The sequence below is a fragment of the Cucurbita pepo genome, chromosome 15, assembly GCF_057944985.1.
Source record: "Cucurbita pepo subsp. pepo isolate OVF chromosome 15, ASM5794498v1, whole genome shotgun sequence".
In the NCBI taxonomy this organism is placed as follows: domain Eukaryota; kingdom Viridiplantae; phylum Streptophyta; class Magnoliopsida; order Cucurbitales; family Cucurbitaceae; genus Cucurbita; species Cucurbita pepo.
Genome location: NC_141812.1, coordinates 8,425,837 through 8,452,265, shown reverse-complemented (window position 1 = coordinate 8,452,265; position 26,429 = coordinate 8,425,837). Strand labels below are relative to the sequence as shown.

Sequence of the window (26,429 nt, the reverse complement as noted above, 5' to 3'; positions counted from 1 at the left end):
ATTAAATTTTTTTCTAAATATTAAAGCATGAACTATTTTTTATTATAATAAACTTGGAAAAAAAGAAAAAGTGAAAAAAATGAAAATATAAAATGACGTCATATTTATTTGAGATGGTAAGAAATTGGACGATAAAGTGAAAGAAAATACAAGAAAAAGATCTCATAGGACACTATTAGATCTTGTGGCCCACCATTAATATTCAACATTCAAACCAATTTCACTCCATTTTTAAGGTTTCAATTCATTTAGTACTCAATTGACAATGCACACAGATCGAGTTGAGTGAGACCAACCTGTTGGATGATGGAAGTCCCACATCGACTAATTTAAGGAATGATCATGGGTTTATAAGTGAGGAATACTAACTCTATCGGTATGAGGCATTTTGGGGAAGCCCAAAGCAAAGCCATGTGAGCTTATACTCAAAGTGGACAATATCACACCAGTGTGGAGAGTCGTGTTCGTCTAACATGGTATCAGAGCCATGCCCTAAACTTAGTCGTGCCAATAGATTGGTAAATCCTCAAATCCTTAAATATCGAACAAAGAACTCCTAAAGAAAAGGAGACAACCCCCTCCTCGAAGGCAGTAAAAAATGACTAAGACTCCAAAGGAGTCGAGCCTCGATTAAGGGGAGGCGCACTTTGTTGGATGATGAAAGTCCCACATCGACCACACAATTGTGGAGAGTCGTGTTCGTCTAACACAACCCATTTTGAGTTAGTTGAGTTAGTGACCCGAGCAGATACATGTTACATTAATGACTAAAGTCATATAAAATTCAAATATCAAATATCCACAAGGTCCCACATCGACCACACAATTGTGGAGAGTCGTGTTCGTCTAACACAACCCATTTTGAGTTAGTTGAGTTAGTGACCCGAGCAGATACATGTTACATTAATGACTAAAGTCATATAAAATTCAAATATCAAATATCCACAAGGTCCCACATCGACCACACAATTGTGGAGAGTCGTGTTCGTCTAACACAACCCATTTTGAGTTAGTTGAGTTAGTGACCCGAGCAGATACATGTTACATTAATGACTAAAGTCATATAAAATTCAAATATCAAATATCCACAAGGTCCCACATCGACCACACAATTGTGGAGAGTCGTGTTCGTCTAACACAACCCATTTTGAGTTAGTTGAGTTAGTGACCCGAGCAGATACATGTTACATTAATGACTAAAGTCATATAAAATTCAAATATCAAATATCCACAAGTCACAATGCATGCATCACTAAGATCCACAAGTCACAATGCATCACTAAGATTGTAGTTTGTATTCTAGTTAAACGATGTGAACATTAATGAAAATCAGACTTTTGATCTCACTGATGTTTCTCATTCTTAACATTGTATCAGAGCATCATTCTTAACAGAACACCTATAATTCTCAAACGTTTTAAGACCTTTCAATTTGTGTTAAGTTGATCCGTAAATTTTAAAAAATATGGAACAAAAAAGGAATTCGTGATTTGTCCACAAATAATGATTGTGTCTCATGAAAGAACATGGAGGTATTAAACCCAATGGAAATGAAGAACCATGAAGATGAAATTGATACTCAATGAGGGAGCCAACAAAGAAGAAAAAGGAAAATGATAGCGTCCAATGGTAACGCAAAAGAATCTTATCTTATCTTATCTCATTCAGACACTCTGCACTACTGAACCTAAGCGTACCTCCTTCCAAATTCATGACCCTCTCGAGATCCCCATTCCCGTCGCCGAGCAGCCAATGCGGCGGCGCCGCCAGGATATGGTGGGGTTAGTGACTATCAGCTGTTGGAAAGTCGGTGGTGAGGGAAAGTTTGGCGGCGGAGCTTTTAAGTTGGTTGAATGTGGTTATACATTCTCCTCCTAATGGTGTTCATATGATGCACTAAATAACATTAAAGTTGGTACATTTTGAGATTATTCTCCAAATTTAATCTAATGATATACTACTAATCATTATGATCTCCGATTTTATGTTTGTTTCGATTTCACAAGTGGTGATAAGGCCCAGTTCGGTTTGGCTTGGCTTGGCTTGGCTCGACTCTCTCCTCTCTTCTGAATTCCTTTGCTCCCTTGGTCCCCGTGTCTCTGATCTCTCCTCTCGCGTTGAATCTCTATCTCTTTTTGGTTTCGTTGTGCTCTAGTGCTTCACTTTCGGTGTCACTGTAGCAAGATTAGTCGATTGAGTTTGAGTCTTGTGATCGATTCAACAAAGGTTCTACTTCAGGTCTCTTCTTCGTTAATAGATATTGTCATCTTTAGGCTTTCCCTTCGAAGATTTCACTTCAAGGTTTTAAAATGTGTCTGCTAGGGAGAGGTATCCACACCTTTACGAGGAATAGTTTGTTCCCCTCTCCAATCGACATGAGATCTCACAATCCACCTCCCTTCAGGGCCCAGTGTCTACAATGACTGTCTCTGATGCCATTTGTAACAGCCCAAGCCCACCGCTAGTACATATTGTCTTCTTTGATTTTTACTTCAAGGGTTTCCCTTCAAAGTTTTCAAGCGTGTCTACTAGGGAGAGGTTTTCACACTCTTATGAGAAATACTTCGTTCTCCTCTCCAATCGACATGAGATCTCACAATCCACCTCTCTTCGGGGCCCAGTGTCCTCGATGACACACCGTTTAGTGACTGTCTCTGATACCATTTGTAATAGCCCAAGCCCACCGCTAGTACATATTGTCTTATTTGATTCACTTCAACGGTTTTCCCTCAAGGCTTTCAAGCGCGTCTACTAGGGAGAGGTTTCCACACCCTTACAAAAAATACTCCGTTCTCCTCTCCAATCGATGTACGATAAGTGTGAGTGATCTCTTAACCTCGTGATCTCCAAACAAACAAGTTGTTTGGAGATCATCCAAAGTAAAAGCTAGTGAGATGTGGCACTCAAATAAACGAGGGGTACACGAAAAAAAATTGAAACCAAATTTAAATGAGAATGATCCCGAGAATATAAAATTATCGTTAAACGAGTCATCATGGGAATATAAAATTATCGTTAAATGAGTCATCATGGTAATGATATCAATAGAGGATTCATTTGATGATTAAGTGCCAACTATTATCCATTAGAGTTTAACATAAAACCTACCTAAATCTCAATAGAATTGGCAACAATAGATTGATTTAATTTTCATTATGGCCAACCTAATTATGAATAATTCACTAGGACCACGTTACGAATCGGTAAGCATATGCATCTTTGACTTTAAAAGCGAGATTCCTTTTAGAATACTTTTAATTTTTAACTATTTTCAATGTTTTCTCATCATTATTATACTGATGTTCAAGAATCGAGTAACGAGAATGTTTGTCAATTGTGGTATGAATTTTAGGAGTGTTAAAAAAATTTATTGACCTAATAACTCGAAAATCTTGATCAACTAATTCCCTTTATGATGAGTACGTGTTCGTACTCATCATAAGGGGAAGTATCCCGATGCACGTGAGCATACATTTATGCATGAGGTCCCAACATTTTTCATGCTAAACAAATCATGCAAGACAACCCGTTTTTCAATTTCATTTCACTCATAGCATAACCTTTAAAACATGTCTTAGGGGTTGTTGTACATCGTAAACCTCCTTTTATCTTAAAACATTTCGTTGCATGTCATACATATCATGACCTTACTTAATCATGTCACAGTACGTCATGACATTTCATAGCATTTCATAATTCATCAAAGCATAATATGACATCCATTCATATTATGAAGTTATTTGACATATACAGGCATATCAAATAATAAACCATATCATTGAAACATATCATATTATAAAACATAACAAACATATCAAACATATGACATGTGCAGGGTCACTAGGCACGTGTCATCATACATAAGACAACTTTTCCAACCATACCAATAGTAGAGCCGCTTACTTAGTTTATCTAGACCGAAACTACTATGACCCTTGATTGCTAGCTTAATGTTGTTCTCTGAAATTCAATTCTGTCTAAAGAATCCCACAAACATAAATTAGGATTTCTACCGTGAGTATCAATTCACCTAATTTCGCATAAACTAATTTAAACTAGCTAAAAAGTAGTCATACTAACCTTAAACGCTTCTGAAGATTTAAAACTAGTAGAAAAAGGTCTGAGCACTAGTAGGAAAAAGTCTGATCGTATCAAACCCACATCAGATTAGCTGAAATGTTAGCCTAGAGCCATCAAAAAGTGTACTCTTCGACTGGCTTCAAACCGTTCAAGTGAGTTAAAATAAAAATGAAGGGGCTTCCGAAGAGTTGAAACTAATAGAGACCCAAGCCGAATACGCTAAAATGTCAGTCTACAGCGACTGGCGTCAAACCGTTCAAGTGGGTTAAAATAAAGACCAAGTGACCTCCTGGTCCCTTTTCACAGCGGAGTACAACTCCCCACTTTCTCAACCTATTCAATGTGAGACAACTTATTTTATTTATTGGGTTATTACCGATACCTCAACCTCAACAACAATCACACAAACAACTCAAGTAACATAACTCACCTACAAAGAGATCGACATTAAAGGCAAGACGAAAACCAACCATCCACACCTCGACACAGCCGAGAAAAAAAAAAAAGAAAAAAAAAAGGGAAAAAGCAAAGAAAACCTAAAAAGTTGCTAAAGATTTAAAGTGCCAACTGTATATATCTATCTCCTCAGTAGTTGAAGATAGAATAGAACAGAGAGAGCTGGATTTCATCACCCATTGCCCAATCGCCTCCAAACACAACAACAAGTGAAACAAAGCTCTTTTATGGGAATTGCTTAGCCACAAAAAGTAAAAACGTTTAAATATCTTTACCTCAAAGACTTTTTTTTTTTTTTCTCTCTTTCTTTCTTTCTCTCTCTTCAACCCATTGGAGGGTTCTCCGAATAATGGTATCTTGTCTGCAACCCCTTCTCTTCAAGCTGTGTCAGTAATTAACCCCAAAAGCTACCAACGCCATTACCTCAAATTTAACCCAAAAATAAAATCAAATCAACACCTTCTTCTCTTGTTTTTCCTTGGAGAATCAAATTTTGGCATCAAATCTGAGGTGGGTTTTTGTTTTTGAGGCTCAATTTCTCTCTCTACAATGATTTTGATCCATTTTTGTAAGAAAAATTTCATCTTTTTTTTTGTTTCTTCATAGAAATCTTGCATCAAATCTGAGGTGGGTTTTTGTTTTCAGCTTCAATTTCTCTCTCTACAAGGAATTTGATCCATTTTTGTAAGAAAAATTTCATCTTTTTTGTTTCTTGATGACAAATTTTGCATCAAATCTGAAGTGGGTTTTTGTTTTTGAGGCTCAATTTCTCTCTCTACAATGATTTTGATCCATTTTTGTAAGAAAAATCCCATCTTTTTTTGTTTCTTGATAGAAATCTTTGTAGAAACCATTGTTTTCATCAAAGATCAAAGCTTTTTTGTTTTGATTTTTCAGGAAAAGGAATTGAAATATGACGAGGAAGAAAATTCAGATCAAGAAGATCGACAACATAGCAGCAAGACAAGTAGCATTTTCAAAGAGGAGAAAAGGGCTTTTCAAGAAGGCTAAAGAACTTGCAATTCTTTGTGATGCTGAAATTGGCCTTCTTGTTTTTTCTGCTTCTGGCAAGCTCTTTGACTACGCAAGTTCAAGGTTTCTTCTTCTTACCCTTTTTTTTCTAGAGAGAGAAAGAGAGGAGTGAGAAAACAAATTTGCACTTTTTAAGCAATTAAATAATAGTAAAGAAGCCATAAACATGAGGGGGATGTGAATTTGATGATGAACTCGATCTAAAATCAGACTAGGTGAGATTTGAAAGCCCTTCTTGTAGAGATCTTCCCCCTCATAAAATATAGGGTAGATTTGAAATTTGAGGTGAAATTCATGAAAGTTTTGCATGAGATTTGAGGGAATTTGCAAGTTTTGAGAGATGGGTTTGGTCTAAATTTGAATTTAGATAATGGGTTTTGTTAGAACATAGAAAATTTGTTCAAATGTTCATATTATGTTCATATTATGTTCATATCATGTTCATAGCATGTTCATATCATGTTCATGTTCATATTAAGCATTGTTTTCTTTGTTATGCATCAATTTTGTGATTGTTTCATTCAATTTCTGATATATATGATTCTCTAAACCTTGTTTCTACTTTCATTTAGCTGTTTTTTCCATTCAATATGAGAATAGAAATGAAAAAAAGAACAGAAAAACACATAAACATGTAAGCTTCAATCATAAGATTTAGTTTGTAGTCCTTTTTCTTAACAAATTAGAGCATTTAGGCCCCAAAAAATGGCATTTTTCATCATGGGTTCTCTTGTTTTCTCTTAAATTTTGGATTTTAGAGAAGGATATAGCTTAAATCTTCATTGTTCTTAGTAAATAAAACATGAAATATACAGAATCTCCCTTGAAAAATTATACTCAAACAGTGAAAGAGATTGAAAATGGTTCTCTCTCTCTCTCTCTCTAAACTCCAATAACTTTTTCTCTCTCCATAAAGTACTCACTATATTTTCTTTTTAAATAATCTTCATATGCATAAGCTTCAAAGATTTTTGAAATTGTAACAAAGGACAGACAAGCATGTTTTGAAAGAATAACGTTGTTATATGCTAAAAACATGTTGAAAGAAAAGAATAATGTCTTAAGATCTTGAGATCTTAAGAACATTATAATTATCTTTGTCAAATATGAAGACAATGTAGTTATTAGGGTTTTGTTCGATAGTACTTTTGTTTATGATTTTTGTCCTCCCTATCCTATGATGTTCTTTCATCTAAACCTAACCCTACATGTCTATGTTTGGTCCTTCAATAATGGAAAGCTATGAAATCTCATCTTATGTGTATAAGATTTGCATCTAAGAACATGTTTGGACACAAGTTTTGCCCTTTGTAGGTCAAAAAGTTTGGTTGGGAAGGAACCCCACTAGTCCTTTTTTCTATAAAGATGGTTTCGTGTAGAACTCGGCTAGGATTTTTAGAGGGTTGGCGAAGTTGTTCGAGGAAATGGGGGAAATGGGTAGGTTTAAAGCGTTTTTATGAGCGTTTGTTCATCGGAGTTTTCTCAATTTTCATGTTGGCTTAGTGTTTTTTTAGATTTGAATCCGTTCTTATAGTTTTCGATGTTGTATAATCTTTCGTTTTTGTTAATGTCTTGATGTTGTATAATCTTTCGTTTTTGTTAATGTTTTGTTTAGGACCTACTACCCTAAACTCTTTAGAGTCCCTAGTTTCCACCCCTAACTAAAGCCGTTATCCGTTTCACCTACCTTGTCTTCTTCGTTCGCTACGAATTGGGGTTCAATCATTATGTTCGAGATCTTCTATGTCTTATTTCACTTGATTAGAGCCTCTTCTTATTGTTCCACTCCTTGTGAACTTTATGTTTAGATGATCTTGTATTTTTTTTGTTCTTTCTCATCGAAAGTTCGACATTAGCATACGTAAAACGAATGAGAAAAACATTACACGAAGATTGGTACAAAGCATTAAGAGTTTCACAAACAACAATAAGATTGGACTTAAACCCTATGACTCAATTAGCATTCGCCTAATACGTCCTTACTATGCTAAGTTATAAAAAACTCGGTTAGTAATCCCTCTAATAGAGTCAGACCTACATGCACACGTGACTTATGTCGACAATTAGCCCATTGGATTGAGCTATGTCGATTATCTTGTGGTGCATAAACAAGAGTTTTGGGACACTATGCCCCAACAGATGAGAATTGACACCTAGTTAGTAGAGCCAAGACTCCCTCATCAAATCGTCTCACGATAATAGATGGGTGCTTATCATGATATAACAAATGCATGCACAAACATCGAAATTATCACTATTACGATGCGCACTACACTTCATGACCTAAGACCATCCATTAAGAGAGCCTACCTGAATCCAGAAACCCAAAACGTGGTTTTTCCCACAATGCACAATCAACAACACTGGTAACTGGGCGTGCAACGGTGGTGGTGGTGGTGGGGTGCTGCCTGGTGGACCTAAAACGAGAGAGAGAGAGGGAGAGAGAGAGAGAGAGAGGCGGAGAGAAACTTATAAAGACAATCAACATGGGCGGCGGTGCAGGTAGACCTCGGAGAAGGCAGGAGGAGGGCGTCGCAAGGGGTGATCAGAGGGAGAAAAGATGAGCGAGATAAGAGTGAGGGAGAGAAAGGTGATATAAAAAAATAAAAAAAAAAAAGAATTTACTATATATATTTTAACCTAACCCTAGTTAACTTTACCTTGGTCAACCCTCAAATTTAACCATTATAACTAGAATGTTTAGAAGACCCGATCACTTGAAGAACCTGATTAACCCGACCCAATTGTTTGTATTGAATTATCAATTTATTTGAGTTGGACTCGATTACTTGAAGAACCTGATTAACCCGACCCAATTGTTTGTATTGAATTATCAATTTATTTGAGTTGGGTTCGATACAAAAAGAAATTTATGAGTTGAATTGAGTTGATGGACCGAACTCATAAAAATTTTTACTTATAATATATTTATATATACTTTAATTTATTATAATTTTTTTCTTCTAATAATAATTTTTTTCTTCTAATAACTATTTTTTTATTATTTATTCTTTTAACTATTGGTAAAAATTCAAACTTTAAATCATAAATTTTAATTAAATATTAGAATTTTTTTAAGAATTTTATTAAAAACAAAAAATTAAATTAATGATTTGATCAAACGTGAATATTTTAGGGTTGAGTTAGATTGAGTCGATTATTTAATAAAGGTTACTTGTTTTTGAGTCTAGAAAAAGTTTAAACTCGACCTAACCCAATTCATTAACGTTCTTAATTAAAATCCAGGTATTTGGACATTCTTAATTTGACAATTCTAACCCTCGACCAACTTAATTGAAAATTTATACTTGAAATGAGAATTTTAATTTAAAAAATAAATGAAAATAAAGTTGAACAATTGAGAGCATAAGTATAAATTTTCCTGACTGGAGCTTGAGACGTTACAATCTCCCTTAAGAAATTCCGTCCTTAAAACTTCCTAATCCTTAAAATGTTATGTATATTTGGTCCTCGTTCATCTTCTCATTTTCAAGTCGCTCGAACTTTATGGCATGAAATGGATTTGTCATGTACTTCCATAGCACAAGAACACGAAAAACATTATGAACTACACATAGAGATAGTGGCAAAACTGAACGGTAAGCTACTAGATCAACCCACTCAAGAATTTTAAACGGTCTAGAAAATGTCGCTCAACTTCCTCTTTCCTTTAAACCTCGGAACCTTTTCATAGATGTTACTTTAAGACTTAACTCTTCTGTCTACTCTGTGCTATTTGCATCTTTAACTCTAATATTTTAGATGACCTTATTGAACTTAGATTAACTTAGGGCCCAACTACTCGAGATCTCCTACCTTGTCCTAGTGGGGAATTGCACAGTTTCTTAGATAGGGCTTCAAATGAAGCGATGTCAAGTGTTGCCTAATAGTTGTTATGCGAGGATTTCGTAAGTGCACATGAGAGTCCCAACTACTGACGAGACGAAACTCAACTTGCAAGCGAATAACATGTCTTCTAAAGTTTGATTCAACCACGCAAGTAAACGCTATCAACTTTTAACCCTAGCTACAACTCCAAGAAATATTAATCTTTGTTTGGATTAGAAAATAAAATTTTAAACCTAATTAAATTAATTTACTCAAAACACCGACCACTGACCATATGTGAGTTAATAAGCTTAATTTGTACATGATTTAGCTTTGCACACGATTTATTAATCGTGGATTATTTATAAGTGAAGTTATTAATCTTGGTACATTTACCGTAGAAGTTATTAGGGTTAGGTTAAAAGTTCTCGAGTGAGAACACTTGAGTTCTTTTCCTGTCCATATTTCTCCTGGCAACTTGAACTCTAAGGGTACTGACAACCCTTTATTGATCAAGTAGACTGCTGTATTTATAACATCGGCCTAGAATGTCTTTGGTAATCCAGAATGAATCCTCATACTTTTTGCCCACTCATTCAATGTTCTGTTCATCCTTTCAGCAACATCATTTTGTCTTACTTTATCGGGAACTGTCCTCGTTAATCTGATTCCCTCAGCCGCACAAAATGCTTTGAATTCTGACTTGTCGTACTTTCTTTCATTGTTAGACTTTAGGTATTTGATCTTCAAGCCGGTTTGATTTTCAACTTCAGCTTTCCACTTCTTGAAAGTGGCAAACACATCTGACTTGTGTTTTAGGAAATGAATTCACACCTACCTTCTGAAATCATCGATGAAGGTCACGTAGAGCTTTGATCCACCAAGTGATGGAACTGGAGATGGTCCCTAAACGTCTCTGTATGGACCATTTCCAACCGCACTTTCTTCAATTCTCTAGCAGCCTTTATGAAGCTAACTCGTTATTGTTTGCTCATAATGCAACTCTCACAAGGACCCTATATCAACAGATTTCAAACCTTCTAAAGCTTCTTTCGGAGCCAACATCTTCATCCCTTTGACGCTCATATGTCCAAGGCTATTGTGCCATAGACTTGAATTTGAAGTACTTTAAGTAATATCATCCATGTTAATAGACCCTGCTGTGGTGTATAAGGTTCTAAATTTTGTGCGACGTGCTACCACCATAGCACCCTTCACAATCTTCCATGAACTCTTCCCAAATTATGTTGCGTGCTATCCAACTGACCAATAAAGATCAAGTTCTTCTTGAGACCAACAATATATCTGACATCCCCTTTCCTTCAATCTCCAAGGCTTTGTTGTCGATATGATACACATTCTCGAATTTTTTAGACTTGAAATTTTGGAAGAACTCTTGATTTAGAGACGAATGAAAAGATGCACCTGAATCCAAAATTTAGGATTCAATTGGACTGTCCACTCTGAAGATTAGAGCATCCCCAATGTCTTATGCTGAATTTATAGAATCATCGTCATCATCTGATTTGTGATTATGCTTCCTCTTCAGTCTTGTACAATCTGTCCGAAAGTGGCATTTTTCTCCATAACTCCAACACGTTACGTTTGTTGTACAATCAGTCTTCTACAATTGGTTCTTTGATTTTGATCAACCTTTGTTTGACCCTTTGATTTACATCTTTCCCTTTAGTTTCTCCATATGAATCTCCAGTTTCTCGTTTGTGAATTCTTTCGCTGAGAACTACATCTCAGATTTCATCGAACTTCAGTTTCTCAGATCCTTGAGAATTGTTGATCGTGACAACAACAGTATCCCACGACTCGGGTAAAGATGACATCAAAATCAATACCTTAATTTCATCTTCGAAATTAATGTCCACCGAGCTCGGACTTACAATCATATTGAATTCAATTATATGATCCACAACAGATCCACCTTCAGACATTTGTAGATTGAACAATCTTCGCATCAAATACATCTTATTCATAGTCAACGATTTCTCATACATATTCGACAGCGCCTTCAATAGGTCCGACGTTGTCTTCTCCTTAATAATGTTGAATGCCACTTTTCTGGACAGCGTCAACCGGATCAACCCTAAGGTCTACCAATCCTTGAGCTTCCAGGGCTCCGTGGACATGATATCCAGCTTCACCCCAATAGAGGTTTGTGAAGATATTTCTGATACAGATAATCTTCCATCTACATCTTCCAGAAACTGAAATCAGATCCATCAAACTCCTCAATTCTAATATTTGAACTTTCCATCTTCACATATCGTGATAAATTTCGCCTAACTCGGATACTAGTTGTTAGGATCGCACATCAACGTACACACTCGATCTAGATGAACACAAAGAAGAGGATAATACAGAGAATGCAAAAAGTACATCTTCAAAGTACCATCTAAGAGGTATATATATGGTTTCATTTTAATGTATATATTAGCTTTAATCCATATAACCCTCTACTATATATAAATATCTATCATATATCTCTATTACTATGTTACCTATCCCAACAAAACCGACCTACTCACTCACAATCAGCCCTTCTCAAGAACTCCTTTTCTTTTTAACAAGCGCAACGTGTGGCAACAGGCAGGCAGGCGCTGTGAAGATGAGAAACTCCAAGCCATGATGCAACAACCTGCTGTCTCATTTTCTTGAGGTGGCTAGGGTTAAGCTTGTCCCTTGTCTTGACACCCCTTTCTTCCAACCAAGTCTATGTCTGCAGAAGCTGTGTTCCTGAATCTTTACTGCCATGACTACCCTTTACAAAGCTTGCACCGATGCCTCCACCAAAACCCCTCAGCTCCGTCCATGTCGGTGCTCGGCACTGATGATGGTTTCGTCTTTCTTCTTCTTCTTCTTCTTCCTACCAACTTATTCATAGCTTTGTAGTGGCTGAATCTTTGTTCCCTCCCTCCACATCTTCTCTAGACAAGGAATAGGCAATGGACCAACGCTCTTTTCTTAGAAATTTAGTCGTTTCTTGTAAAGACCCTGCCCACCGTAGCAAATATTGTCCGCTTGGATGGTGAGATTCTGCACGTTGGGGAGGAAATGAAATATTCTTTGTAAGGGTAAAGAAACTTGTCCGTAGAAACATTTTTTTGTAAGGGTGTGGAAACCTCTTAGCAGCAGAAGAAACATTCTTTGTAACGGTGTGGAAATCTCTCCTTTTAAAAACTGCATCAGTTGAGGAGGAGAACGAAACATTCTTTCTTAGGGTGTGGAAACCTCTCCGTAGCAGACGAAACATTCTTTGTTAGGGTGTGGAAACCTCTCCTTTTAAAAACTGCATCGGTTGGGGAAGAGAACAAAACATTCTTTGTAAAGGTGTGGAAACCTCTCCTTTTAAAAACTGTATCGGTTAGGGAAGAGAACGAAACATTCTTTGTAAGAGTGTGGAAACCTCTCCGTAGTAGACGAAATATTCTTTGTAAGAGTGTGGAAACCTACCCTTTTAAAAACTATATCGGTTAGGGAGGAGAACGAAACATTCTTTGTAAGAGTGTGGAAACCTCTCTGTAGCAGACGAAACATTCTTTGTTAGGGTGTGGAAACCTCTCATTTTAAAAAATATATTGGTAAGAAGGAGGAGAACTAAACATTCTTTGTACGGGTGTAGAAACCTCTAAGTCAAAACATTCTTTGTAAGGGTGTGGAAACCTCTCCTTTTAAAAACTGCATCAGTTCGGGAGAATAAAACATTTTTTGTAAGGGTGTTGAAACCTCTCCGTATCTGGCTGAACATTCTTTGTAAGAGTGTGAAAACCTCTCCGTAGCACGCTAAACATTCTTTGTAAGGGTGTGTAAACCTTCCTTTTAAAAATTTGAGAGAAATCCCAAAACGAAAAGTCCAAAAACGACAATATCTACTACCGTGAGCTTGGACAATTACGTCTCTACCCACCATGTTTTTATATCTTATATTTATTAAAATATGCTAGTTAATTCTAATAATTATTAATACTTTTTGTTTTTGGCGATTTCATTTTTTTCTTTAAATATTTATTAAAAAATAGTCTTGAAATTCTTTCAAAGTATATATATATATATATATATATATATATATATATATATATATATATTTTAAACTTAAACCCACTTTGAATTATTAATTAATTAAAACATTTTCCCCATATTAATTATCATAATTTTTCTTTAAATCATTAGCATTTATTTATTAATTAATTTGTATTGGCTTAATTTTATTGTTAATATTCTCTATTGCATATATATTATTTAAAATATAATATAAAATTCCTGTTTTGTTTTTTTCTTCATGTTCTTAAGTATGCAGGCGCTGCTTGAGAAGCGTAGCAGTGTCCATTCTGAGAACCTTCCAAATTTGAATGAACCATCAGTGGAGTTTCAGGTCACTTCTGCTTTCATATCAGTTCCATTTAGGGCAAAACTAGACTATACTTACATATATACATATATATATATATATATGCATGCATGCATATATACATAGCATATATACATATATATATATATGTATCTATATATATATATCTAAAACCCTATTTCAGTCTCGGATGAAAATGGTTAATACTTTGTTTAAAAAATACTACTTTTTAACTTTGCTTTTTTTTTTTTTAAGAAAAGTTTAAAAATATTCTTACCGTTAGTATATGAACTGATTGTTAGTACCACGTTTTAAGCATACCTATGAACTTGCAAAAGACTAAAAAGTTTGGAGATGACCTATGAAGTGTAATTATGCGGTTTTTATTCATATATTGACGTTAGTAACTTTTTTTTGAACGTTTTCTTATAAATGTTAAGGGTGGTACTAATAGTAAGAGTATTATTAAATTTTTTTAAAAAGTTGAAGGGTATTAATGAAAGTTTTTAAAGTTTAAGGGTATTTTTGAAACAAAGTAGTAACGATTTTCATCAGCATTTTTAAAACATTTTAAGAAGTTTATGGATATTTTTGAGACGAAAGAGAAGAATTACAAGTTTAGCATAGAGCTTTTAGGTTGTCCTAATAAGTCTTTCGTTTAATAGGTCATTAAGCTTTAATAACGTCTAATAAGTCCTTAACATATTCGATTACTGGACGTATTTAGCATAAAATTAAATTTCGTGAGTTGCAAGTTTGAGAATAAAAAAGAAAAAGAAAAAAAAAGTCGAACAATTAGGGATTTATTACATATAAAACTAAAATCATAAGGACCTATTAGACACTTTACAGTTTAGAGATATATTGACACTCGAAGATGAAGAACTGTAACGGGTTGTCGATTTGAATCTCTCTATTCGACCTATACGGTAATATTTCCAAACAAAATTGTAATGTCTTCGAGATTTGGCTATGTTTTTAACAGCTAGAGAGTAATATCCGAGCCAAGTTGAACGACGAAGTCGAGAAAAAGAGGCACGAACTAAGGTGAGTATGCAAAACCACTATGGCACTGAAAAATGGTAGCATTTGTAAGGCAGGCTTTGTATGAATGTGTGTAACAAACAGGCAAATGAAGGGAGAGGAGCTTCAAGGATTAGGGCTTGAAGAGCTGAAGAAATTAGAGAAATCTCTTCTTGGAGGACTCAGCCGTGTTGCAGAAATGATGGTTAATTCTATCACACTGCTTTTTTGGGTGTAAATATCTTAATTTAATCTAAGTTGGTAAATTAATTTGATTGAAACTCTTTTGTATATTATGTTTCAGGATGGAAGAAATGCTGAATTGATCTGTGATATTGGAAGGAAGGTAAACGATTACGATTATGATTACGATTTCGTTTTCCCGTCTTTCGTTTCTTAGAAGGAAATACTCGAAATCTTTAAACAAAACTTGGATTAGGGTTTTCGATGTATTGCTTGAAAGTGTCGGATAACGAAATAAAGAAGGTTATAGGTGTAGTAGTGCTTATAGATTTGAATTTCGAGACTAAGAACGAGAAAACAAATGGTTATCAAACGGGGTTTAAGTTATTCAAATTTGTTTCTATTGAAACCGTTCGTCAGGGTATTTAAGAGCTTTGGTGGAACTCTTCTCGGGCTAAACGGTAATATTAAGCGGGAGATGTTAAATTACCACTTAACCCAAAAGCTTAAACGGATGAATTGTAGTAAGTTTAATTACGATCTACGTTCATGCCATCTCGTTGATCCTATACTTCATTTTTCGCTCGATTGTCTTACCTGTTTCCAGCCGGTCATGGTTCTAAGTCTCCCTACAAAACTCAAATAGGTGTCTTACAATGCCTACAACATGCCCCTCCTCTCAATCGAGTCCAATACATTCGTAAAAATAAACCCATTAGCGTAAGCATAAACCCATTAGCGTAAGCTTTTAGGTTCAGTGGTGAGATCTAAGCTCGGATTTTGATATGATAAGATTCTTGGTCATAGTATCATATAGACATGTTTCGTTATAACCCTGTTTGGTTCGAAGTGAAAGGAACAACGAACCTCCACAATAGTATGATATTGTCCACTTTAAGCATAAGCTCTCATGGTTTTACTTTTCGGTTTTTCAAAAGATCTCGTACCAATAGAGATAACATTACCTATTTATATACTCATAATCTTTCCTATTAGCTAACGTGAGACTCCAACCATACTCAACACATAAAATATTCTAATTTGGTCAAAGGACGAGAACTTAACCTAGAAAGACAACGATTTAGGCCAATGATTGAACTTGTTGTAAGACCAAACATCACTTCAAAGAAGGATAAAAAGCCAATTACAAAGTAGCTTTTATCCTTGAACAAAAGAAAAGGGTGCGGGCAGCAAACTGGACTAATTTCTTACCTATTGATACTAACTTTGCTCGTAACAGTAACGGTCCAAGGCCACCGTTAGCACATATTATTCTCTTGGGCTTCCGCTCAAGGCTTTAAAATGCATCTTATATGGAAATGTTTCCACACCTTTATAAATGGTGTTTCGTTCTCCTCCCCAACCAATGTGGGATATCACAATTCATCCCCCTTCAGGGCCCAGCGTTCTCACTGACACTCGTTTCTCCAATCGATGTGGGACCCCCATACCAAATCCTTACTGGCACACCACATCATGTCTACCCCTTTCGGGGAACAACCTCCTCGCTGGCACATGGTCCAGTGTTTGACTCTGATAACATTTGTAATGGTCCAAGCCCACCGCTAGCAGATATTGTCCTCTTTGGGCTTTTCCTTTCGGGCTTCCCCTCAAGGCTTTAAAACGTGTTTGCTATGGAAAGGTTTTCACACCCTTATAAAAGGGTGTTTCGCTCTCCTCCCCAACCAATGTGAGATATGACAATCTACCATAAAAATAAAGGGTCAAATGGTTGTAGTAGAAGCAAGTTCGATCACACTCACACACCCACAAATTAAAATAAACAAAGAGACACAAAGATCTACGTCGGAGAAAAGAAATTTTCCTACATCCACGGGTGACAACCAATCGCTACGATCAAAGTGTTTACAAAGGGTATATCTCACACCCACACACAACAAAAACTCACTCACAATTTTTCTCTCAAATTCCTCTAGGTAAATACAAAATGACACTCAATCTAGAGGTCTCTCAACCATGTTTGACAATCCTTTATATAGACATAGAAACATTAATATTCGTACATGAATTAAAATGATTCATGTATTAATATGAGAGAAAGCTCGACCCTACCATTCTACCCTCACGAAATTGAAGTTTTAAATATTCACATGGATAGATTTTGGGCCAAATCCAAGAGTTAAGATTCATTTGGTAAGATACATGTATTACCGTAACGATAGTACATGTATTAGGTAGATTCGTTATTTAATATTCAGTACATGTATGACTATGGAGGATGTTCTAAAAGACTTATATAAAGATCATCAATGTCGAGATTTTAAAGAAAAAATGAAATTGAATGTTAGAGAATTCTATTCTTTTATGTTTGACTTGTAAGGATATCCATGTCATATCTTCTATGGTGTCTTTAAATCCATTGGCACAGATAATTAGTTGTTGATGATGAGTCACTACCCAATTTTTTCGTTAGGGTATATAAATAAAGAACAATATCTCGATGGGTATGAAATATGTTGGATGGTTCCAAAAGAAAGTGGACAATATCTTACTAGGTTTAAAATATGTTGAATGTTGTTGTCTTAACCAAGTGGTATCAGAGTCATGGTTTATAACCGCTCAAGCCCACTGTTAGCAGATGTTGTCTTATTTGGCTTTCGAGCTTTTTCTCAAGGTTTTTAAAATACGTATGATAGGGAGAGGTTTCCACATCGTTCCCTTCTACAACCGACGTGGGATCTGACATGTGTCTAACGTAGTTTGGAACAACCTTAATGACATTTTTCTCATTGTTGGATGGATTTGAGCTTGTGACTTGTGAAGTGAGCCATTGCCACCTTTTTGTTCATCCAAATGATTTCGTATCATCTTTTTGCTTGATGGTACTCAATTAACACCTTAGACTGTGTTCCAAGCAACTTATCTTACCTGATAGAGCCACACAATTGTATCACTGCCGGGATCTTGACCACTTTACAAGAACTTGTGCTTTTGCCTTTTCGTTAGTTATTCTTAATGTGAGATCCCGCATTGATTGGAGAGGGAACGAAACATTTCTTATAAGGGTGTGAAAACCTCTCCTTAGTAGACACATTTTAAAACCATGAGGTTGATGGCCATACGTAACGGGTCAAAGTGGACAATATCTGCTAGCAGTGGGTTTGGGCTCTTACAATGATATCAAAGCCAGACACTGGGCGATGTGCCAACGACGACGTTGGGCTTCCAAGGAGGATGGATAGTAAGATCTCACATTAGTTGGAGAGGAGGACGAAACATTTCTTATAAGGGTGTGGAAACCTCTCCCTAGCAGACACGTTTTTAAACCATGAGGCTGACAACGATACGCAATGGGGTAAAGCGAACAATATCTACCAGTGGCGGTCTTAGCCTGTTACACTTACGTAGGGTTACCTAAAAAATTTTGTTTGATGGTCGAGTAGCTTTACGAGTCTCTTGTCTCTATGTTTTTTTATAAATTATTCGTAGGGTCTTATTTCTCGACTAGTCTTCTTGTGTTGGGCTGAAGAATGTGTGGGCTCGATGGCTATCAGAATCGAGACGTAATTGTCAACAAATTCTTAGGCCTCTTTTTCCAAAACCCACTTGAATTCATGTGATATTTCTTATGTTCTTGCTAGAAATGAATATCATAAATAGTTTTGAATATGTTCAGGTTGATTTGCTGATAGAAGAAAATCAAAGATTGAACCAACTTGTGAGTATTAAAATCATCAGCTATTTAATACCAATAATGGGATTAGAAAATGATTGCATTTGCATGGCAGGAAGTGGAGAAAATGGCATACCAAACACACAACATGCAAGGCCATTCTTCTGAATCAATAGTCAATAATTCTCAAGATTATGATAGCTCTGATACATCTCTCAAACTGGGGTTAGTTTTTTCTTAACAACTTGTTTGCTTGATCCATTTTTCCTTAGATTAACCACTTCAATCTTGTTTATAAACCTTATTTTCTCCAAAAACTTCCCTGTTTTTTCTCGATCTCTATACAAGAATTGAATGTTCAGAGTGAGTCCCACATTGATTAATTTAGGGAATGATCCTCCGTTTATAAGTAAAGGAATACAGAACAATATCATACCATTGTGGAGAGTCGTGATTGAATTGACATTGTTACTGATGATAGCGTTGTTGAAATGTTGTTGCAGATTGTCATTTCTTGAGCATTGAATTTTATTGCTACAGATTGGCACCTGAATGAACACAAAGATCTGCCATTTTCTTTTGGAAATGGGTGCATTTGTTGGTCAAAAGAATAATAAATATGGTAGATCAAGTGTGAATGTATATGATTTACCCAAGCTCGTACCTGTAACTCATAACTAAAATTTATGTACTCAAGACATATAACTAACTAACATTAAATTGCTCAAATTTGTTAAGGAAGATGGTGTGTGTAATGCCTATTCACTTCATTATTTTCGACCTTTTTTTCACATTTGTCATCTTCGTGTCTCTCACGTTGATCTCGATCATCGACGAAGAGATGACTTTAGAGAGTGAACTTACAATTCTTCATAATTCTCGTTCAAGCGTTTAGATTGAGTTGTTCCATGCATTTTCTTTGACATGACTTCTAGCAAATGTTGCACCTTTGAACTCTTAGTAGACCTACAACAAACGTGTAGGACGGCTCGATTGGCTCATTGTTGTAACAATGACACCTCCCATGCAACAACGACAATGGGACCGTCACTGTGAGCTAATAAACTTGACTTAATAGAATAAGTTATTAATCTATGGAGCAACTTTAGAAAATAGTTAGTAGACTTAAGTATAAGTGCTAACGTTCTTCAATTCAAAAGATCTTTCCTCTCAAATTGTACATTTTGCTTAATTTGTTTGTTTCGATATATTTCGATCGTGGGTCATATCCATTCGTCACTGCGTCTACAATTAGCGAATACCCACACCACATCAAGCGTCTACCCTCTAAATGACCACATACCAATTTACCCATAGCTTATAGTGGTTAGATCTATAAGTTTGAACATATTTAAACACTATTCACTGAAGATTCAAGCCATTTTGATATGATTCATTGGGTAATGACTCATTTTAGGTGTCTTCGAACTCGTTTGTAGTGTTGAAAATTAGGCTCCAAGCCTTGATGTTCTTATGTTATAGTCTTGGTTCAATCATGTAAGATTTAAGGATGACATCAATTAAGGTATTGGTGGGTTATTTACCCGATTAAATTTTAGGGTTAGTGTTGCACGAAATGTTGAAAAGAAAAGCCATCAATCTTAGCGACAACAATGAACGCATGTATTTTATGTCTGCTCGTTAATGATGTTAATACTAATGTTTTGTATGCGAGATCTCATGTATACGTAAGTTTATAAAAGTCGTTAAATGTTGGAACATATCCCTTTCCTTTTATTCATGCATGAAACGGTGCATACTTAGAAGAGAGGCCTAGATTGAAATGACTTTTGTAGTTGATTCAATAAGTTAACCACTTTGAAACCTAGACAAAATAGACTAGGAATTATAATTTTATAGGAGAAATTCACTCTTTCTGAAATAAAATAAGTAGATGAGTAAATACTGATTTTAAGACTTGAACCGAGACCCACCTTCTCGCTAGATCGATTGAGTTAGAAACAAATTGTTCATTAGAAAATAATATATCATAGAAGTCAAACATATCTTAACGTGCATAAGATTGCAATTTTAAGTCCACAAGAAAGGAAGTGGAAACCAAAAGGCTCGGTTTTAAGTCCATCATAGTCAATGTTAGTATAAGTTGTGTTGCATCTAGTTACAATCTCGACCACATGTTTCTTATCCTATAAAAAATGTCTCAACTCGATCCATCTTTTTAATAAAAAAGGAACAAAGTTGAAAAACCTTTTCTCATGTACATCTCCAACTATTACTACTTAACAACGAGTAAATTAATTGGTAATAGCTCGATCTTTTCCAAATCATACAAGGGCAAGCTCTTCAATCGATGATAGGCACCCGACCCAACAACAATAGACTCGAGGACAATGGGGTTCCATGCCCAAAATGCATGACCCAAGAGCCATGGGATAGCATACAATTGGATATTCAATGCTTTTATGTTGATGAACTTTGATTTCTTGATTGTAACAAAGACTAGACATCTTTTAGAGACGTCATTATCTAAGGTACCTAAAAAACTTCCAAAACGAGAAATACCCACTTTGCCAAATCTTGAACTTCATTCATTACTAAAGGTTGAGGTGCATCACTGCCTCGTCTCCCCTCCTCAAAAAATTTGAACGGTCAAAATTGTCAAAGCTGAAACTCCTATAATTGTCCAAATTATCGAAAATTCTCCCTGAATTTCTTGAACCTCTAGACATGTCTAAGCTTGATCTTCCTTGTCATAACATAGTTCAGCTAATTAAGACACATTCATCGATCAAGAAGTCAAAGAATCAAAATCTCCCCTCGATGTTATTAAAAATAATTGTACACATTCATTGAACATACCCTACTTGTCATGCAAAAGTAGATAGCATAGGTTTTCCATTTTTATGTAGTAGATTAAGTTGCACTATTCATTACACAATCCTCCAACCTCAACCATAATAAACCACCAAATTTGACAACATTTAGAGTGCCCATAAATGAAGAAGCCCTTCTACACCAAAACCCACCTCCATTTTAGCTCAAAACTCCTCCATTTAAATTTGCATGCACTCCCCCCTCCATTTACTCACAAAATGGCTCGTCTTCCTATTCTCATTGCTTGTGTTGCAACATTGCTTCTTTCAAGCTTCACTTCGTCGTGTTCTTCGTGTTCTTCGTCTTCCATTGTCGTATCTCGCAAGCTTTTGGCCTTAGAGATGCCTGATATGAAGGTGCCTCCTGTTTCCCCTGGGTTCAGCTTGCCTCCTCCATTTAGCTTCTTTGGCCCCAACACTCCCTCCTCCTCCTTCCCCAACTTTCCCTTCTTCTTTCCACCCACTAATCCTTCCCCTCCACCAAACTAACCTCTTCCTGTTTATGAAGCTCAAGAGGAGGGCTCTCCCTTCATATGTATGAAAATGCACGTTTGAGTGCATGTGTACTGTGGAATAAAGATATATTATTGTATGGAATAAGAATCCTTTTAACTTTTATCTCGGTTTTGTGGTTGTTTTTGATGATTTACTTGCTCGTGATTAAATGGGTTGAACTTGATCGACTTGAGACATTTTTATAAAAATTCAATAGTAAATTTGATCGACTCATAGAACCCTTTTCAAGTAACAAGCTGACCTGAATTTCTTTTCAAATATTCAAAATTTAGATTCCAAAAGCATAAATATTTATTTTTAAGAGGGTTAAATAATTAATAATAATAGTAATAATATATATATATATATATTAATCATAATTCATATTAATTTGGTTTTGGGTAAAGAAGACTTAATCAGACTAGACTAGTCTCAACGTCTCACCCAATGACACCTTAAGTCTTTGTAAATTATATCAGGATGTCGGATGAGATCAATATAAATAGGGAGACACTCTTATCTTAGAAGGTAAGATGTCACATTGGACTCAACTAGACGCCACTATGGAAACGTGTTGGACAAAAAACCACATTAGTGTGAGATCATATCCTAAGTATGGTTGGTCACGAGATAATCATAGTATGAACTTGAGCATCAAAGCGGTTTAGGAAAACACCACACCAGATATATAGTTTGGCCATGAGACGATCATGGTACATACTTGAGCATCAAAGCTACAGGACGAGCATGGTATTAACCACACCGATGACAACTCAAGCATCGAGCCATATGACAATCATGGTATCCACCACACCAAGTATGGTCAGCCATGTATCAGATTTAGTTCATTTTGAACAATTTTACAAAAGCAACGTTGCTATGAACACTTGCCTGCCATAAAATAATATGAAAACTGTTGTGAATCTAAAAAATGTAGAACAGATCAAATAAATGGTAATGATTCACATAGAAATATATGGGGAAAGAAAAGGAATGGACATCATTAAAGCACACTAAGCACTTCTTATTAATGCACTTATAATAGAAGCAGATACTGCTTCATGACCAGGAGATTCAAAAGTTACCTGAATTTAAACATACAAACTATCTCTGGATAGATTTAAAAAACAAAACGCAGCCAAAAGCAGATCTGATCATAACAAACTACATTAGCAGTGCAAAGAGATTGGATTACTGAGCACTCAGAACTTCAATTTCAAAGACCAACACTGAATTTGGTTGTATGCCCCATGCAGGGAACCCACTGGCGCCGTAAGCATAGTCTGGGGAGCACTGGAAAAGAAGCATTCAACATGGAAAAAAACAAGAGGTGTAAGATAAATATATGTTCAAATCACAGTATTCTATCGCCTAATTAGATGCCCTGCAACTCATGGCTCTCAGTGTGACAAGATAGAAAGTTACAGGAAGCACAAAAACCAGAACCCAAATGTTTACTGCACTAAGCATCACATAAAGCTTAAAATAGAAGATATAATCAGGAAAGGCAGCAGTAGAGGTGATTTATTACACAGACATAATGATGTAACAGCAGCCACGACTCCAATATACTTGTAAGAAAATAATATGCTTTCAATAAGGGCCTTTTTTATTATGTTATCAGGGGATCAGGTTCCGTAGGAGAATGGCTACCATCAAACTAAGTAACCTGAAATTGCATGCTTGATTTTGGAAGTCTCATTTCATTTTTTGTTTTCTGTTTTTTCAATTATGGTTTTCATCTTTGTTAAAGAAACACTTGGTTTAATTTTTTAGAACGAGTTGAAAGTGGATAACAAAACATAGAAACTTATAGTCAAATGGTTATTCACCACGACCTAAATTAACCATTACAAGAGAATATGTATAGTTACATCTTAGGTTCAGAAGAGGATAATTACATCTTAGGTTCAGAAGAGGACATTTTTAAACCATTCTGCCTTTACCAAGTTGCTCAAGAAGAAAATTTTCGGCCAAATAATACAGAGATTGGAACATATCTTAGTGACTGGAGCAAAACTATAAGCAACAAAATGTAAAAAACCAAAAAAAGATTTCAAGACATGTTTAAGCTGATAAACAAGAATAGAATATTGATTACAAACTACAGGTTGTCTAAACAGCATGCTAGCATTTTGAAACCAAGCAATTGGAACTAAATATTTTACCCGGAGACGAGCAACTTCTCCCAGTTGCATGCCAAGCACACCTTCATCCCATCCTATAAATTCAATCAGAGAGATGAATCAAAGTCAGATTCAAAACAAACATTCAAATAGCCAACAAAGCCCTGCATGTAGGTGATATTAACCAACAAACATTCAATACATGGAGTATTTTAATTTACAAATAAAATTTTCGAGAATTAGCAGTAAATTTTAACACAATTTACTAAGCATCCCTGTACATAGGATCCACTGTTGAGTGTGATCTGCACAACCAAGACTTAATTGCATCCATTATGCTTAAATGTTTATAACATGAAACATAAATCATACGTGAGATTAAAGATAAAACAGTAAACCAACTTTTAGAGAGTGACTTACTGAGCCATATAAAGCTGCAAGTACATACATTCTCGATTTGAAAACAGAACAAAACAAATAAAAAATGAACTGTCGATATGGCAATGGAAAGAGAACGTACTTAAAAGGAAAGTTAAAAGTTTTTTTGTTACACCAATGAAATAAAGAAGCCTGAATCAAAGATGTAAAGCATTTTTAACCTTTCTAATTATTATTCAACTCTTATAGTGGCCCTGAACGATCATTACTTTATTATTCATCCTCAATCTTCAAAATGCTCGATTTAGATTTCAGTTCTAAGTTTACAATCCTCACTATTGAAAAGGTTACATAACTTGTAAATGAAACAGCCATGTGCTTTTTGCAGAAAAGAGTACGAGTGACTTAGTATCCACACTTTATAAACATAGTTCTTCCAATCTTAGGGCACCCAAATCAATCTTAACTTTCATTGAATGGACTATACTGAATATAATTTCATTGAATGGACTATACTGAATATAATTTCGTCCTAAAGGTATAATCATTTTTCAATTTTGTCCCTAATTTTTTCAAAGTTGAATGTGAAGAAAAAAAATTTGAAAAGCTGACAAAAATGAGCATTTGATTGATGATGAAATGCAGAAGTGTTCAGTTTTCTTAAGCAACTCCAAAGAGAAATATACAGGACGAGTACCTTTTATAACTGAGCCTTGACCGATTTTGAATGAGAAAGGCTTCTGTCCAGGGTCCTTTGTGCTAAAGAAGAGAAAATTATACATCAATAAACAAATTGTACATGGCATGCACATTTGATACAAAGAGACAGGAAAACAACTTACCTCCAAAACTTCTCAGACAAGTTGCCATTTTTCCCTGCAGAAGAAATTCAACAGTGAGGAAAATAAAGAAAAACGAGTTGCGGAGAACATGGTGAGGAAACAACCAAATATTGGATCACTTGGTTTATGTCCATCTTCCAAAACACAGAGATCAACATTAAAGACAAGGAGAAGAAATGATTTCCCTTCATTCATACATCAATCTCTAATGGAAAATCACTGACCCAACTATCAGATTCTTACATAGACACATCAACTTTCAGTACTTTAAACTTGAGTTCAGTATTGAAGCATTGTTTAATAATCTATGGTCTTTTAAGAAATTAATAGCACAAAGAGATACACATCTTGGTTACGCGGTATGATCTTGAGTGAGTAGCCCATCACTCAGAATCGATCTCACGATTCATCATTTCAATCGTACTTCCAGAATCAATAATAATAATCAACAAAAGAAAAAAATCGTAAAAATCAAACAGTAGATAATAAACTCAATTGAGGAAAGAGCAAAGAAATCTGAATCTGGTTTTCAGTATGGACTAAAATGAACACGATTACAGTCCCAAACATTGATTCACAGGCATTTTCTTGGGAACCATACAGATTAAACACATGGAGATTAGGGTTTTGCAGAAGAGAGAAATGGGTAAAGGAAACGGACCGAATCCGGTGCAGTGGACAGTGACCAACTGTCCTGGGACGGGTTTGGGACCGGTTCCAGATCTCAGCACCTCCTTCTCCACTCCCATTGTTCCTTTGTGTTGCGAAGCTCTCTCTGTGGTTTGTTAGGTTAAGGGGGGGCTTAGGGTTCAAGTACCTCACAGCTTAATCTTGGTTATGGACGATGCTTTATTTTATAGAAATTTTAATAGAAAATGCATAAAGAAAATTTCAAAAATCATTAAAAATAAATATTATTTTCAATAATGAAAATAGCATTAATGTTTTAAAAAATAGCAATATTGCCACTTTTGGAATGAATCTATTAATATTTTTTTTACAAATTTTTTTTTTAAATTATTATCGAACTCTCAAAAGTTTTATAAATTAAAAGAAAAATACTTTTATCGATAGTATATAAACGAAGCTGATAGTAATATTGTAACAGCATAAATTCATCCATAGTAGATATTGTTCTCTTTTGGCTATTCCAGTTAA

The 26,429-nt window shown here is 35.4% G+C and overlaps 2 protein-coding genes across 6 annotated transcripts; one reads left to right on the top strand and one right to left on the bottom strand.

Moving 5' to 3' along the window:
* Window positions 1-4,706: 4,706 nt before the first annotated feature.
* On the top strand, window positions 4,707-19,374 carry LOC111776493 (MADS-box protein JOINTLESS). 5 transcript variants are annotated; one of them, XM_087118222.1, is made up of 9 exons: window positions 4,707-5,046; window positions 5,434-5,631; window positions 13,699-13,780; window positions 14,742-14,803; window positions 14,885-14,984; window positions 15,084-15,125; window positions 18,600-18,644; window positions 18,718-18,821; window positions 19,137-19,374. In XM_087118222.1, exons 2-9 carry the CDS (start codon window positions 5,450-5,452, stop codon window positions 19,150-19,152), a joined length of 633 nt encoding a protein of 210 aa, XP_086974348.1. In that variant the 5' UTR covers window positions 4,707-5,046; window positions 5,434-5,449; the 3' UTR covers window positions 19,153-19,374. The 5 variants fall into 5 exon arrangements, with proteins under 5 accessions (XP_086974348.1, XP_086974346.1, XP_086974347.1 ...); XM_087118220.1 differs by having other exon boundaries at window positions 4,712-5,046; window positions 19,100-19,374; XM_087118221.1 differs by having other exon boundaries at window positions 4,714-5,046; window positions 18,600-18,641; window positions 18,712-18,821.
* Window positions 19,375-22,925: 3,551 nt separating this feature from the next.
* On the bottom strand, window positions 22,926-26,108 carry FKBP12 (FK506-binding protein 12). The gene is made up of 5 exons (XM_023655805.2): window positions 25,933-26,108; window positions 25,272-25,305; window positions 25,127-25,188; window positions 24,094-24,146; window positions 22,926-23,218 (listed from the first exon to the last, which is right to left on the bottom strand). Exons 1-5 carry the CDS (start codon window positions 26,018-26,020, stop codon window positions 23,117-23,119), a joined length of 339 nt encoding a protein of 112 aa, XP_023511573.1. The 5' UTR covers window positions 26,021-26,108; the 3' UTR covers window positions 22,926-23,116.
* Between the last annotated feature and the right edge of the window lie 321 nt (window positions 26,109-26,429).